This window comes from Bos grunniens, chromosome 22 (genome assembly GCF_055505025.1).
Source record: "Bos grunniens cultivar Pamir isolate PY7600 chromosome 22, Bosgru_T2T1.0, whole genome shotgun sequence".
Lineage (NCBI taxonomy): Eukaryota > Metazoa > Chordata > Mammalia > Artiodactyla > Bovidae > Bos > Bos grunniens.
Genome location: NC_141186.1, coordinates 58,755,824 through 58,771,589, shown reverse-complemented (window position 1 = coordinate 58,771,589; position 15,766 = coordinate 58,755,824). Strand labels below are relative to the sequence as shown.

The following is a 15,766-nucleotide window of genomic DNA, read 5'->3' as shown; positions in this document are numbered from 1 at the left end:
AGCCTGTCTTCTTTGCTCTTTGTCGTCTGTTGGGAAATTGTTGCACGGAGTTGCATGAAGATCTCACACTGAGCGCGTCCTTTTTGACACTCGTGTGCGATGCGGCGGTCATGACACCAGCTGTTTCATCGCTGCCCTGTCGGCGGGGCTGGCTGGGCCTGCATCTTCGCTGTCTCACGTTCCGGGGCAGCTGGTATCCAGGACTTGCCTGTGAGTGCCCGCTGTGACCTGTGAGCTGTTAGATTTCTCAGAGGGGAGGCGCTACATCACCCCTCTGTTTCTGCGCTGTGTGCGTTATTTTCTCCCTGTTGTGGTTAACAGCACGTAGCGTAGCACTCGGAGTTGTAACTGGTTTTAAATGTACACATCCGTGGCACTAGGTACGCCCACCCTGTTATGTAACCATCACCACCCTCCCCACCGTCCAGCTCCCGAGCGTATTCTCTTCTTCCCAAACGGAACCTCTGTCCCCGTTAAACACTAACCCCCCCGTCCCTGCCCGCTGCCCTCAGTAACCTCTCCTCTGCTTTCTCTCTCTGTCACTAGAATCCTATGTAAGTAGAATCCTCTGTGTAAGTAGAATCCTCTGTAAGTAGAATCCTATCACACTTGGCCTTTGGTGTCTTGCTTGTGGCACTTTTAGGGACAAAGTTGTTCAGGACTCTTTGCATCTTCAGTCTGAGAATTTTCTAGCCAGATGATCTTTTCCAGTAATGCCTTTGTTATGGGGTATTTGTGAGTAGAGGAGCATGGGGCACTTGCTGGACGGTGGCGGAAGGGCTTGAGGTGGGTACCACCTACCACAGCACCAGCCGTGGGGGCAGAGGCTGCGGCCGCCTGCCCGGTCACCACCATCCTCACTTCTGCAGGCATGAGCGCCTCGTGTTCGTGACAGCATCATCGCCTCAGAAGGCGCTCTGCCCTTCTGTGGGTTGGAGCTTCCCCTGAGAGGAAGCTCAGTGTCTGGCCATGACGGCTGCTCCCTCTAGGCCGTGTCTCTGCGGTTTGCCGTGTCTTCGTGGGGCATGGTGTGCCGTGTGCCCCTTTGCACCACATGGACCTGCCCGCGTGTCCACCTTCTCTTGGCCACAAATTCAGAGACAGGAAGCAGAACAGAGGTCACTGAGGGTAGGGGGCAGGGGCTGGGGAGTCCAGGAGGGTCCTGAGGTTAGCGCAGGGACGACCCGGGGAGACGTGGTCTGGGGAAAGTCAGTTACTGGACAGACCTTGGCCTTGGGAGCGCCAGAGGGTGCCCCGGGCTGGTCACTCAAACACATGTGCAGGAGCAAGCCCAGATGAGCTCAGCCAACCAGGGTGTGGACGCACGGAAGAGCCCTGGGCCAGAACTCTGTGGGCTTGGTGCCCAGGAGCTTAAAAAGAGCCCGAGAGGCGAAGCTTGCGACCTCAGAGGGGGTGATGGGTGGGGCAGGGGTCCTGGGGGTGCTGGGTCTGGACGAGGAGCCGGGGTCCACACCTGCTGGTCTTGGCTGGCTCTGCCTCCCGCTCCCGCGCTGCGGACGGTACCGGGCAGTGCTAGGCTTGGTCCCGAGCTGATCCCCCACCCGCTCCAAGTGGGTGGCCCTCCCAGCCTCAGGGGTCATGCCCCTGAGTTCCTTTGTCTGAGAAAGAGGGGAAGCCAGCGTGGGGAAGACTAGGACAGAATGGTGGGAAGGCTGCCAAGTGCAGGCTGGGACCTGGCGTCTGCTGGGGGGGCGGGGGCAGGAAGGGAGCCTGCTCCGTCCACAGGGCAGAGAGCCTCCTCCCGGGCTGGCGCTGAGATTCTCAGACAGGGCCTCCAGGATCGGCTGCATCAAGCCGCCCCGGCGCCCAAGTGGAGAAGCTGAGGCTGGAGATGGGAAGTTGAGGTGTGGGACGTCCAGCTCCCCGCCTGATCTCGAGTGGGCCTGACAGCGGTTCCCACCCCTCATAAATGCCTGTGGAGATCAAAGCACCTGGCTCCCACCTGGCTCCTGGCCGGCACTCAGCGCATTCCAGCCGATGGTGTTACCCTGATACGGCACCCATCTCCTGCCATCTGGCTGAGCCCCAGGGGTCTGTTGCAATCTGCTAATCTTTAAGGCCGTCTTGGAGAAGGCTTAGGAAGAAAGAATTCAGTCCAGTGAAAGAAAGGACGTTGTGTGCTGAGCTGAGCGGAAAGGGACAAGCTGCCTGGATAGAGTGAGCTCCCCACCACCAGAGGTGTTCAAGCAAGGCGAGACTCCCACGTGCCTGGAGTGGGATGGGAGAGGATTAAGTGTGGGTGGTGGCGTCACTCTCAGGGGCCACAGAGACTCAGGCCCCTACCCTGAGGGGACGAAACAGACAAGTGAAAAAGTAAGCTCATAAATAACAGGAGGGTCTCACATAGTGATACGCGCTGTGCGGAGACTGGAAAGTGAGTGACGTGATAAGATTGGGGCCGTGTTTTACCATCGGGTGTTTTCAGCTTTTATCCAGTTGCTTGGATTAAGGTTTTCCTTTTTGCTTGTGAATTGTATTTTCTTTTTTCCCCTAGCTCTATTGAGATGTTTAACTGTTGTTCAGTCTGTGAGTCGTGTCCAACTCTTTGTGACCACACGAACCGCAGCATGCCAGGCTTCCCTGTCCTTCACTATCTCCCTGAGTTCACCCAAACCCATGTCCATTGAGTCGGTGATGCCATCCAGCCATCTCATCCTCTGTCATCCCCTTCTCCCCCTGCCTTCAATCTTTCCCAGCATCAGGGTCTTTTCAAGTGAGTCGGCCCTTTGCATCAGATGGCCAAAGTATTGGAGCTTCCAGTGAATATTCAGGATTGACTTCCTTTAGGATTGACGGGTTTGATTATTGAGATATAACTGCTGTATAATATTGTGTAGATTTAAGGTGTACGATATGATGCTTTGATATACACATAAACAGTGAAGTGATGATTACAGCTAGGTTGGTTCACACACCCGTCGGCTCGTACAGGTCTCGTTTTTGTTCTTGTTTGTGCTGAGAACGTTTCAGATCTCTCATGGGGTGTTCAAGGGTGTAACACAGCGCAGGTAACTGTAGGCACCGTGCTGCGCATTAGGTCCTGGGACCTACTCGTCATGTAACCGGAAGCTTGCGTCCTTTGACCAACATCTCTCCGTTCCTCTAACTGCTCACCTCGCCTCGCCACCCACCCCAGTTCTTGGCGACCATTCTACTCTTTCTGTGAGCTTGGCTCTTTTAGATTCCATATGTAAGTAATATTACAGTATTTCTCTTTCTCCATCGGACGTATTTCACTTAGCGTAATGCTCTGAAGGTGCACCCTGTTGTTACAGATGGTAGGATTCCCTTCTTGTTTATGGCTGAGTAATACTCGTGTGTGTGTGTGTGTGTGTGTGTGTGGCGTGTGTGTGGTGCTTTATTCACTGTCGATGGACACTCAGGTTGCTGCTGCATCTTGGCTTCTATAAACAGTGCTGCTGTGCACATAGGGACGCACGCATGTTTTTGAGTTTGTGCTTTTGTTTCCTTCAGATAAATGCCCAAAAGTGGGGTAGATGCGAGTTCTGCCCTTAATGTTCTGAGGAGCCCCCACACTGCCCACAGTGGCTGCCCCAGCTTGCATCCGCACCAGCAGCGTAGGAGGGTTCTCCCTTTTCTCCGCAGCTTCAGCAACACCTGCTGTCTCTTGTTGTCTGGGTGACGTGACAGCCGTCCTGCCCGGCGTGAGGCGGTAGCGCGTCGTGGTTTGACTCCGTTTCTCTGATGACAAGTGATGTTAGCGCCTTGTCACACCTCTGGCCACTCACATGTCTCTAGAAAAACGTCTCTTTTAGTCCTTTGCCTACCGTGAAAATAATTTTCGGTTTGCTGTTGACTTGTATGGGTTCCTTATATATTCTTGTTAACCCTCTTATCACATACCTGGTTTTCAGCTGTGTTCTCCCACTTCATAGATTGTCTTCATTTTCTTGACTGCTTCTTTGGCTGCAAAGAGTCTTTTCAGTTTGACATAGTACCATCTGTTGACGTTTGCTGCTGTTGCCTGCACTTCTGGCATCATTACCAAAAATTTGTTGCGAAGACCACTGTTAAGGATCTTTTCCCTCTGTGGTTTCTTCTAGGAGTTGTATGGTTTGAGTAAATCGTTTTGAGTTGATTTTGGTATATGGTGTGAGGTAAGAGTCCAGTTTAATTCAGTGGATTTTATTTCTGAAGAAGCCTCTCTTTATCCAAAAGTTATTTCCTTAGGTTTTCTTCTAATACTGCCCTTATAGATGTGGAATTTATTTTTGTGTGTGATGTGGGGTAGATACCAACACCAGATATTCAGTCCTTTCCCCACTGGGTATGAATGCCACCTTTATCGTATACTAAATACCCACGTACACATAGTTCTGTTTCTGAATTTTATTTTGTTGCATTCATCTCTTTGTCTTTTTAATTATTAAAACTTTAAGGTGTGCTCCTCTTTATTTCTTTTCATGGATTTTCTTGGGTATTCTTAAGACATATCCTCTTTGCGGTGAATTTTAGAATCAACTTGATAAATTTCATGACGAGCTGTTTTGGATCTCGGGGATTCCACTGAAGCTGTAGATTAAGTAAAGGAAAATGGACATCTTTAAGGTATTTAATCTTCTCATCTAAATACATATTATACATTTCTAACAAAGTATATGGTTATATCTATGGTGGTTGTTCAGTCACTAAGTCGTGTCCGACTCTTTGCGACCCCCTGGACTACAGCACGCCAGGCTCCTCTGTCCCCCACTGTCTCCTGGAATTTTCTGAAATTCATGTCCGTTGAGTTGGTGATGCTATCCAGCCGTCTCATCCTCTGCTGCCCCCCTTCTCCTTTGGCCTTCAATCAAGGTCTTTTCCAATGAGCTGGCTCTTACCTATTAGGCGATTTTTTTCTTCACATAGATTTAGTGTATTTACCATAGATTTATTTCCAGGTTTCTTTTTAGTATGGAACTTCTTTTCTCTTACCTTTTCTATTTAATTGTTGCTGGTGTATGGTAAAGCCACTAATTTGTATGTGTTGATTTTTTCTACCAAATAATAATAATTAGTATTCATTTTAGTACTGTGTCAACATTGATTCCTTTGAACTTTGTAGAGAAATGAAACCATAACATCTGCAGGGAACGACAGTCATGTCTTCTTTTCTAATGTTTCTGCCGCCTCTTTTCTTTTTCTTGCTTTATTGTGTCTGCTGGCATCTCTCAGACAGCGTTAAACAGGAGGATTAGTGGATACTTTTCTGCCTGCAGTGGGGCACTGTCTGCTGTTTCACCACTGGGCGTGATGTTTGTTACTCGTTTTGGTAGACACTGATTTTCAGGAATGTTTTGCACGCCTCCTGGTGCCTCAGAACAGCCTTCAGGTTGATATCAAAGCCTACTGCCCCTGCTTTCCAGAAGGGAAATTGAAACTCAGGAAAGCTTGGTGACTTGAAATGCACACTACGCCAATGACGCAGATGGTTCTTAGTGAGCTCTCCGTTGCCAGAACCTTGCAGGCTGCTGGTGTGTCCTGATGCCTTTCTTCCTCAGCGCTGCTGGGTTCTGTGAACTGCTCAAGGACATTTAGAGGTCCTCATAGGCTTTGGCAGCTGTGCAGCTGTGGGTCTGCATAACAGAGCAGGGCTCTGAGTCTTCAGGGAAGAGAGATGACTGTGCACGGCAGCCCCGAGTTGTGGACCCAGGTACGACGTAAATCTGTGAAGCTGTGCTGCCCCTCAGCACGTACATAGGCGTCCAAGTTAGGCTTCGTCTTTGAATGTCATTTGTTTTCAGACTGCGGAGGCAAATGGTTGCATCAATTACCTCCCTCATTTCCTGGTTCCTTATCATCTTAGCAGGACTCTCTCGTTTTATTTATTTATTCCTGTTTATTACCGACTCGATGAAGATGAGTTTGAGCAAGCTCTGGGAGTTGGGGATGGACAGGGAGGCCTGGCGTGCTGCAGTCCACGGGGTCGCAAAGCGCTGGACACGACTGAGCGCCTGAACTGAACTGATCCTCTTTCCCCAGGGCCACCTCTCCCTCAGTCTCAGCCTAGGCAGTGATTTTCCTCAGTCTGTCTGGATTGCTTTTTTGCTTTTCTGTGTTCCTGCACAGCGTACACTTGTGATTTGCACGCAGCCTTCTCAGTGCCGTTCCCGCCCAGTGCTCTGATCCCTGCTGCTGCTGGTTGCCGTGCGTGTTTGTGTCCAGGTTCAGTGTTGTGCAGACATCTCGCCTGCTGCTTCTGACTGCCGTGGGGCCCTCCGTGGAGGACGTCCCCACGTTCCGTCCACGACTCCCGCAGTGATGAGCACTCCGGCTGCCTCCTCACCACTGGCATAAGCCTCACTGAAGTGAGCATCCTCGAGCTGTTGGAATGTGGGTCCGTGCGATGATGACTGTCCTGCCGTAGACACCGGGAGCAGGACCGCTGGGCCCGGGACGCCGATGCGCCTAACTGTGTCCGAGGGGCCAGGTCTCCACCCGGACTGGCTGCTGCGGTCACCTCTCCCGCGCCCAGGGCACCAGGGCTCCCGCCTGTGCCTGGCATTCATCACTGTTTCCCATTTTTCTGGTTTCACAGATACTCTATTTTGGGGGTTGATTTTTTTCATGTTTATTTCTAGGAGGTTACTGTATTTCTCAGTAACAACTCTTTGTCAGTATAGACGTTCCAAAAACACCTCCTAACCTGTCAACAGTCTGCTGTATTTGTCCACGGAGTTCTTGGTTATTCAGAGAATGTTAATTCTGAGGTAGGAAAAGGCATCCATGTTTTAACCTGTGGTCCGTGCCTTTAAGACCTTCTCCCAAGCCCCAGCTCCTCCCGCCCTCCACAGTCATCACACCCGTTCTCCCCAAGAACTTTCCCCGATGATGATGCCACTGCTCATGTGTTGGTGTCTTATCTGGTCCCTCAGAGGCAGAGTCTGGGTCGGAGGTTCTTGGGCACTTTGTGGTTCGTTCGGTGAAACTGCCCAGGGAGGGGACCGGGGAAGGAGCTGATGATACTCCGGTCCCACTGGGCTGTCCCCTTGGAGATGGAGTGGGTCCGTGAACCCCGCCTGGCCGGCTCCCCCCGGCTGGACTTGCCCGCCCAGGCAGCTCTGCAGAGACGGTCGTGCCTGCGAGCTGCGGGCTAGCAGCCCACGTGGTCGGCAGCAGGTGGGCGAGGCCGCTGCCCAGCGATGGACGGGGATCTGGCCAGGCGCCGGCAGCCTCCGTACCTGCCGGGCCTGCACGCCTGGGCACCGCGGACCCCCTCCAGGCACTGACTCTGCCCGCGTTGCTGCCCACAGTGTCCACGAAGGACCTGATCGAGACGTGCTGCGCGGCCGGGCAGCAGTGGGCCATCGACAGCGACGAGTGTCTGGACATCCCCGAGAGCGGCGCCGAGGGCGACGCGTGCAGGTAGGCGGAGCCGGCTCCGCGTCCCGTGTCCCCAGCCCCGGACCCCACGCTGCCCCGGGAGCCCGCTGCACACGTCAGGTGCCCGCCCCGTGTCCCCAGCCCCGGACCCTGCGCTGCCCCGGGAGCCCGCTGCACACGTCAGGTGCCCGCGGGCGCTCTCCAGGTGTGGGAGCTCCCGACTGGCCCTGACAGCCAGCCCACCGTGCAGACTAAGCGGCTGACCGGTCAGAAGTGGGCAGCTGGGAGCGGGTGACGGACACGCCGTCAGCCGGGAACAGCTGGCTGCTTCTCTGACCAGGTGCTGCTCTGGGCCCTGCTCGGCTCTGAGCCTTGATCGCTCCTTCTGACGCTGTTCTCAGCAAAGGAAGCTTTTTACCCACGCCCTCCCTGTGCCAGGCCCAGGGGACGTCCTCTCAGACACACACCCCCTCTATTCCTGGGACGCACCATCTCATCCACCCTGCTCCTCTTTCTACATAAGGTTCAGAGAGGGCGTATGGCTCACCCCAAGCCACACAGCTCGTTGGACATTGGGCTGTGTTAGATCCCGTGCTTCCTACTGTCCCAGTGGCTCAAATGGTAAAGAATCTGCCTGCTCTTCTAACACACGCACTTCCCTGCTGTCCACCCACCATGCCTCTGCTGCGTGCTGAGCCACTCAGTTGTGTCCCACTGTGTGTGACCCCACGGACTGTAGTAGCCCATCTCGCTTCTCTGTCCATGGGATTCTCCAGGCAAGAATACTGGAGTGGGTTGCCATGCCCTCCTCCAGGGGATCTCCCCGACCCAGGGGTCGAACCCGGGTCTCTTACCTCTCTTGCATTGGCAGGCGGGTACTTTAACCACTGAGCCACCTGGAAAGCCCTCTGTTAGAAATATGCAAATTCTAGCCTCATCCCTTGGCTTTCGGGCTGCCTAGGAGTTAGGGCGTGCAGTATTCATGAGTCGTGAACCTAGCAGTCTAGTGCTTGCTTGTATCCCTCCTGTGATGGGAACCTCACTACTTCATAGGTAGCCATTTCTGTCACCGGGTGGCCCTTGCTGGGACGTGGCCTTCCTCTAGTGAGGCTGAAGCCTGATTTTTCATCCCCCCGTCTTGGGTTCTGGTCTGTCGGCTCTCTCAGGCCTATGGTTACTGGAGGCAGGACCAGGGACCCTGACCCCCACTGGTCAGGGACGCCGAGCCTGGAGCCCTGTGGGGCCCAGGCCTGAGTCATCCTGGTTAGGCTGAGAACAGAGCTCATCTCGCTCGGTGGGGACGTGCCGTCTGGCTGCTGCCCCGGTGCCAGCAGGGACCCCGCCCACGGTGGACCTCGGCGGGGCTTTCCTTCCCTGAGCCGAGCGTCCTCCGCTGGGAAAGCGGGGTCCCTGGAGGACGGGGTGCTCGGTGGGGCTGAGGCGCGGCTCTGTTGCAGGACGGCCCAGAAGCACTGCTGCGTGTCCTACTTGAAGGAGAAGAGCTGCATGGCCGGCGTGTTGGGCGCCAAGGAGGGCGAGGCCTGCGGGGACGAGGACAGCGACACCTGCGGCGTCTCCCTGTACAAGGCAAGCTGCCCCGGGGCGCGCGGCCCGAGCCTGCAAGTCCTTGAGGGCAGAGGGAGTGGGCAGGCTGTGGGGCTCACTCCTGGGGGCGGCCCTGCACCTACATAGGAGACACCGCCAGTTACCCTTGGACCCATTCATTCGGGAATATGGACGGAACACCAGTGTGTGTCGGGCCCTGTGTTGTGTGTTAACAACACGGAAATGGCTCACACGAGACCCCCTGCCCTCACAGGGCTTTCTTTTTCTTTTCTGGTCCGTGTGTGGCTGCTCTAAGCCAGTGGCTTTGCTGGCTAGATCTAGGATGGCCGTCACTTGGGACAATGTTTCTCTGCTCCGTGTGGTCCCACTGTCCAGCGGGCTAGCTTGGGCTTGTTCAGGTAGTGGCTGGGCAGGTCTCCAACACAGGAAGTAGAGGTGTGCGAGGCCTTTTGTGGCCAGAAGAGCACCCCATCAATTCTGTCTCCTCCTGTTGGCTGAAGTGAGTCATGAGGCACAATCAAGAGACTGGGAAACGAACCCTCTCTTTCAAAGGAGAATCAGCACTATCACACTGCGAAGACAGGAGACAGTGAAGAGTGAACAACCGGGGCTTTTATTGCAATCCGTCTGCCACAGTAGTTTAAACAAATTAAAGGCTTTGATTTTGGAGGCAGGCAGGCTGGCACAGTGAATCTAAAAATATCTTTGAGCACCTAAGCTTCTGTATTTCTGCTTGATCTTTTTTAGCTTGTAGTTTCCAACTTTAAGGTCACCTCATGACACAGGATAGCTGCTAGAGCTCCAGCCATCACATCTGTTCCAGAAAGGAGGAAGTAGGAATGTAAAGAGATGTGTTTTCAAGTTGAGTTAACCCCAGTTAGGAGCTCTCCTGAAAGCTTTACCCAGCGACTCCTATCTCTAACTTCAAGGGGCCATGGGAAGTGCTGTCTTTTAGGCAGCCAGAATAGAATTGGAGTCTGCTGGCAAATATGGGGGCAGTTAATGGGCGTGGACAGGGGTTAACTTGTAGTTCTTTTCATAAGAAGTCATTTATGAATTATTCAAAAACACTTGCACTAGCTGAGCCAGACACAGGATGTGGGGACAGGTGGCACGTCTGTCTCTGGATAGCACGTCCTGGGCAGAAGAAACAAGAGGAGGGTGAAATCAGCCCCTCCTCTGAGCCTGGGGGCCTGGAGTGAGCCCCGTGGGCCCTCAGGCCGTGTGGAAGGCAGGTGGGGAAGGCCTGTGGGCTGGGCAGCGACCATCCATTTCTCTCCAGCAATGCTGTGACTGCTGTGGCCTGGGGCTCCGCGTGCGGGCTGAGGGCCAGTCGTGCGAGTCCAACCCCAACCTTGGCTACCCCTGCAACCACGTCATGCTCTCCTGCTGTGAGGGCGAAGACCCCCTCATTGTGCCTGAGGTCCGCCGGCCTCCAGAGCCTGAGGCCGTACCACGGAGAGGTGGGTGCTGCTCCCCGAGCCAGGCGTGGGGGCTAGTGGGTGACAGGGGACAGCTGCTGGGGCTTCTAGACAGGGCTGGTGCCCTCTGGCCTTCTGTGGGGACCTTGGTCACCTTCCCAAGGTCCGGTCTGGACAGAGTTCTGCGGCTTCCGATGATAGACTCCTATTATTTTCAAGATGGTGGTCTCATTTGCTTTTCTATGTAACCATCCATTCTGCACAACTGCGAACCACTCATCTCCCTCTGCTCTCTGCCCACCCACCCTCCAATTTGCTTTTTTACCTATATATCCATACTTCTTCCTCCCCATCCACTCATCCGTTTCAACCAGCCCCCGCCAATCCTGGTCCATCTTTCTACCACTCATTCCCTCATCCTCTCATCCACCCACCCCTCCATCCATCCACTGAGCCAAACACTGACCTCTCTATCAGCCTGTTCATCTACCTGCTCATCCACCTACCCATCCATCTGCCCACCCACCCACCCCTCCATCCATCACATCCACCCACCCACCCCTCCATCCATTCATCCATCCATCCATCCATCCGTCCACCCACCCCTCCATCCATCCACCCCTCCGTCCACCCGCCCCTCCATCCTACATCATGCTGTCTCAGCTGAGCACATGGAATGTTCTGGGGAGGACCTGATCAGATTTCCTGAGGGCCTGTGGTGTGGTCTCAGCCACTCGTTGGGGCCAGCCTGGCTCTCATCACGAGCATGGACCCCCGCCCCAGTTTCAGAGGCAGAGTTAGCGAGCCGGGAGGCCCTGTCGCTGGGCACGGAGACTGAGCTGCCCAACAGCCTGCCGGGCGACGACCAGGACGAGTGCCTGCTCCTGCCGGGGGAGCTGTGCCAGCACCTGTGCATCAACACCGTGGGCTCCTACCGCTGCGCCTGCTTCCCTGGCTTCTCGCTGCAGGATGACGGCCGCACCTGCCGCCCAGGTGAGGCCGGTGGTGGGGGCGGGGCTGGCCCTGCCAGCAGGGCGTGGTGGTCCTGGGATGGGGGTTAGTCCTGCCCCTTCCGCCATGCACAGGTAGGAACCCACAGTTGCCAGGGGTCCCGAGCGATCGGTTTGTGAGCCCAGGCAGATGGCTCCCTCCTGGAGCTCCATCTACAGGGGAGCCCCAGCACCCCGAGCTGGATTCAAGCTCAGGGCCAGGACCTGGTCCATAGAGGAGGCCCCCATGTCCCCAAACTATGTCCCCAGCACTGGGCCCGTGGAGGTCAGGCCCCAGCACCCTGTCCAGGAGGACTTTCTCCCTGCCAGCTTCCAGGGTAGAGTCATCTGAGTCTAGAGACCCTTTCCCCTCCCTGCCCCCAACTCTGATCAGCTGCGAGATGGATCTTGCCTGAAATGTGTTCCTCCCTGAGCCTCCGTTTCCTCTGCCTTGGGGTTGGGGGTGCGGGGTGTGTGTGTGAAATGACCCTTCCCCACTTGAGTGCCCCGAGTGACACCTGTAAGGGCCTGAGGTTGACTGCAGACTGAGACCCCCTCGCTTGTCTGCCCTGTCTGTGACAGAAGGCGGCCCCCCCAAGCCAGAGGCCGCCGAAGAGTCTGCACAGAGGCCCGAGTCTGCCCAGGTGGCCCCCAACACCATCGCGCTGCCCGTGCCGCAGCCCAACACCTGCCAAGGTAAACCCGGGCGCGGGCAGGCGGGGAGCCCTCCGGGGCTGGGCATGAGCAAGGTGGCCCTGCCAAGGGGTGCTTCTGCTCGGGGAGGTTGGCTGAACTCTCTGTCTGCACTGTGAGAGGTGAGCTGGGGGACACGGCCTGGGACGAGCGTGTGTGGCCCCTGGACGGCCCGTCAGCTGCCTTTAGGCTCAGTTTCTGTAAAACCGAGGGCGTAGAATCCCCACCTGCCCAGGCACCGTACAGCCTGGATTCAGCGACACAGGGGAAGTTCTCTGCATCCTCCCCTCCTCCCTCCCCATCTCCTCCCCCGCATCCCTGGTACTTGAGGGAGGGGTGGGTGATGGTGGCAGAGCCCAGACCCCAGCAGGGATTGAGCAGGGAGGGAGACCTTGTGGAAAGGGTCGGGACTGGGGTTCCCCGGCTCCCGGCCCCTCCGCATGTAGGCTGGAGCCGGGGGTGCTGGGCCGGCTGGTCTCCTGGCAGACAGTAAGGAGTCTCTGCAGCACAGGAGAGCCGGGCTCAATCCCTGGGTCGGGAAGATCCCCTGGAGGAGGGCACGGCAACGCACTCCGGTAGCCTTGCCTGGAGAATCCCAGGGACAGAGGAGCCTGGTGGGGCCGCAGTCCGTGGGGTCGCGAAGAGTCAGACCCGACTGAGCGGCTAACGCGCCCACTCTCCTGGCAGACAACGGGCCCTGCAAGCAAGTCTGTAGGGTCGTCGGGGACACGGCCATGTGCTCCTGCTTCCCCGGCTACGCCATCATGGCGGACGGCGTCTCATGTGAAGGTGAGTCCCCGCCACCTACCTGAGCCGGCCGGCACGGGGGAGGCGGTCCAGGGCTGGACCCCGCTGTGCAGAGAGCGGGGAGCAGGCGCGGCTGCCGCGACCGCTGGTGGCACGGGGAGCGGCTGAGACCGCTGCCTCACCACATGCCAGGGGTGCGTGCAGCCCCGGCACCCCCTGGAGCGGGCCTTCCCAAACCTGAGTGTGCAGCTGGTGCCCTGGGGGCCTGGGACCACGCCGATCCTATGATTGCCACCTGGCCCCAGAGATCCGACCCAGTAGGTGTGGGGAGGGGCCCGAGGCCCCCCTGGGCCCCGCTCTGACCGGCTCTGTCCCTGAGGGTCACCCCGCGTGAGTGGCCTGTCTTGGCTTGTGACCGCCTTGCCCTGTAATGGTGAGCACTCCAGACTCTGAATCCAGCAATCCGAGTTCGTATCTCGGTGGGACCTTTCTGTTAGCCCTGCTGGTGGCTCAGACGGTAAAGAAACTGCCTGCAACGCAAGAGACTTGGGTTTGATCGCTGGGTCGGAAAGATCCCCTGTAGGAAAGCACGGCAACCCACTCCAGTATTCTTGCCTGGAGAATCCCCATGGGCAGAGGCGCCTGGCCGGCTACAGTCCCTGGGGTCGCAAAGAGTTGGACACGAATGAGCGCCTAACACACCTCCTCTCGCTCACAGCCCCTGTTCCAGCCATGGGTGAAGCCAGGACAGCAGGCAGTGCCCTCTGCTGGCTGCCGTGGGGAGCCAGGCCGGGGCGGGGGTGGCCCAGGTTGGGGGCCTGCTCTCAGAAACCACGGAGGGGTGTGGGTGTCGGTGACGCTGCCTTCACAAAGGGTCTGGAAAGGGTCTGGAAGCGCGTCCCTTTCTCACCTGTGAGCCCGCTCAGTCTGGGTCTCGTCCCAGGGGAGGGGTCTGCCCTGCGGGCCGGGCCCGCCCTCTGTGAGGCGGGGTCATCAGGGCATGGTGCCCACAGCGAGCATCACCTGGAGCCCCTCTGTGTCTGGAGGCGGTGTGGGCGCAGAGCGAGCCAATGGTGTCGGAGATGCTTTAGTTCACGTTCAGGAGCCATGACGCTGGTGGGGGTCCTGGGGGGTTACGTCTGTCTGGGAAAGACCCCCATCCCTGTCAGCAGCCAAAACCTGCCTCCGGCCGCTTGCCCGAGACCGTTCTGGTGTAGGCGGAAACCATCCTTATGCTCAGCAAGGGCAGGAGACTTGCCCAGGGTGCACAGCACGGCGGTGTCTGGAAAGCCTTTCTCTCAGATGGTGGGGACCAAGCTGGCTCTGCTCCCCGTCTTCCGGGACTTGTGTCTTTCCTGGGCCCATGTCCCTGCTCCTCCAGGCCCCCGCTTCTCTCTGCAGGGCCCCCAGCGGTGAAGGCTGTGGTGTCCAGGTCAGGGGGTGCATGCGAGGGTGTTCCGTGGGTGCAGTCTGCCCTGCAGGGGAGTCCTGCTGGGCTCCATCCTGTTTAAAATCATCCACCAGGTGACCAACAGTGACGGTTCAAGAATCATTTTCAAGTGTCCAGATTTCAGGTTTTTCTCGGATCGTTATAATATCCGAGCCTGCAGCCCCGCTTCCCCTTTGGACAGAGCACAGGCTCAGCAGTGCCCACGGAGCCCCCTTGGCCCCTGCTCCTGTGGGTGTCCCCAGCCTGGCCCCCTACGCGCTCAGATTTGCAGCCCCCAGCATCTGTGCCTCCCCTGGCCGCCCGTGGAGCTGGAGTGTCTCCGGAGCATGGGTGGGGGACAGCCTCTCGTCCCGCCCGCTGTGTTACCCCAGGCAGGCTGTCTGCCCTCTCTGAGCTTCACCTGGCCACCTGTCCTTACCAGAGCTCCTGCTCCCTCATCTTTTGACCGCACAAACTCAGACTTGGGCCCAAAGCCCAGAGGGACCGCTGATGGATGGGCCGAGAGGCCCCGGGCAGCCCCCTGCCCCTCTGGGCCTCAGTTTCCCCATCTGTCACTGGAGGCCACGCCTCTCTAACGGCCCTTCTGTTTCTCCTCCTGCGACTTATCACTAGACCAAGACGAGTGCCTGCTTGGCACTCACGATTGTAACCGGCGACAGTTCTGTGTGAACACCTTGGGATCCTTCTACTGTGTCAACCACACAGTGCTCTGTGCTGAGGGCTTTATCCTCAACATGCACAGGAAATGCGTGGGTAAGCCTGAGCCCCGCCCACCGCCACGCCCCCCGCTCTGCTCCACGCTGCCGCAGCCACGTGCCAAAGGGCCCGACCTTTGCATGTGAGCCCTCAGCACGGCCACCACGCTCCATGTCCTGCCCTGCTTCTCCACTGACCCCCGGGGAAGCCGCTGTCCCCAGGGATGGGCCTGAGTCAGAGCTGGAACCGAGGCGTGACCTGGCTGCTCACTGAAGAGGGGGCATTGAGATGCGTGGGCAGCAGGACAGGATGTGTGGGGCTTGGGGGCAGGGAGGCCGGGCTTCAGAGCAGGACCGCCAGGTCTTGAGCTTCCTCTTGGGCCTCTGTTTCATCTGTGAGAAGGGGGTGCTCAGAGCACTGCTCCCCCTTTGGTGATTATGTGACATGTGCGTGGCATACCCAGAACACCAGGCACAGTGAGCATGTGACCTCAGCTGCTGAGGTTGTACTTCAGTGGGGCCAAAGTCCCTTCCAAGGCAAATGGATGGAGCTGGGGTCTGGATGGTCCAGAGTTGTATACCCCAGCTGGGTGTTCATTTGCTGTGTGACCCTGAGCCATGGCTGCCTGGGCAGCTGGTCTTCCATGGCTGGAGGGGGGCATCTGAGGTTTTCTCGGAGGAAACATCATGGACCTGACCAGAGAGGGACCCAGGGTAGCGGGGCATGGGGCAGACTGGGAAATGCTATGGCAGGGGCACAGGCCGAGGGGGAGGCCGTTCCAGCCGGCGGCGTCTGGACACCCTCCCTGGAGAAGGCGGCATTGGCACGGGTCTCCAGGGACGGCAGGGACGCCGGAGATG

The 15,766-nt window shown here is 57.2% G+C and overlaps 1 protein-coding gene across 6 annotated transcripts in view; it reads left to right on the top strand.

Moving 5' to 3' along the window:
* FBLN2 (fibulin 2) overlaps nt 1–15,766 on the top strand; it is a 68,216-nt gene that overhangs the window by 37,655 nt on the left and 14,795 nt on the right. For 2 of the 6 annotated variants that reach the window (XM_086368952.1, XM_086368953.1), the window contains exons 3-8: nt 7,275–7,386; nt 8,802–8,931; nt 10,193–10,373; nt 11,115–11,324; nt 11,906–12,016; nt 12,701–12,802. In XM_086368952.1, coding sequence (XP_086225078.1) covers nt 7,275–7,386; nt 8,802–8,931; nt 10,193–10,373; nt 11,115–11,324; nt 11,906–12,016; nt 12,701–12,802 — 846 coding nt within the window. Of the gene's footprint in view, nt 1–7,274; nt 7,387–8,801; nt 8,932–10,192; nt 10,374–11,114; nt 11,325–11,902; nt 12,017–12,700; nt 12,803–14,822; nt 14,964–15,766 lie in introns of all 6 variants that reach the window. The other 4 variants (XM_086368950.1, XM_086368951.1, XM_086368948.1 and 1 more) reach the window with 3 other exon arrangements.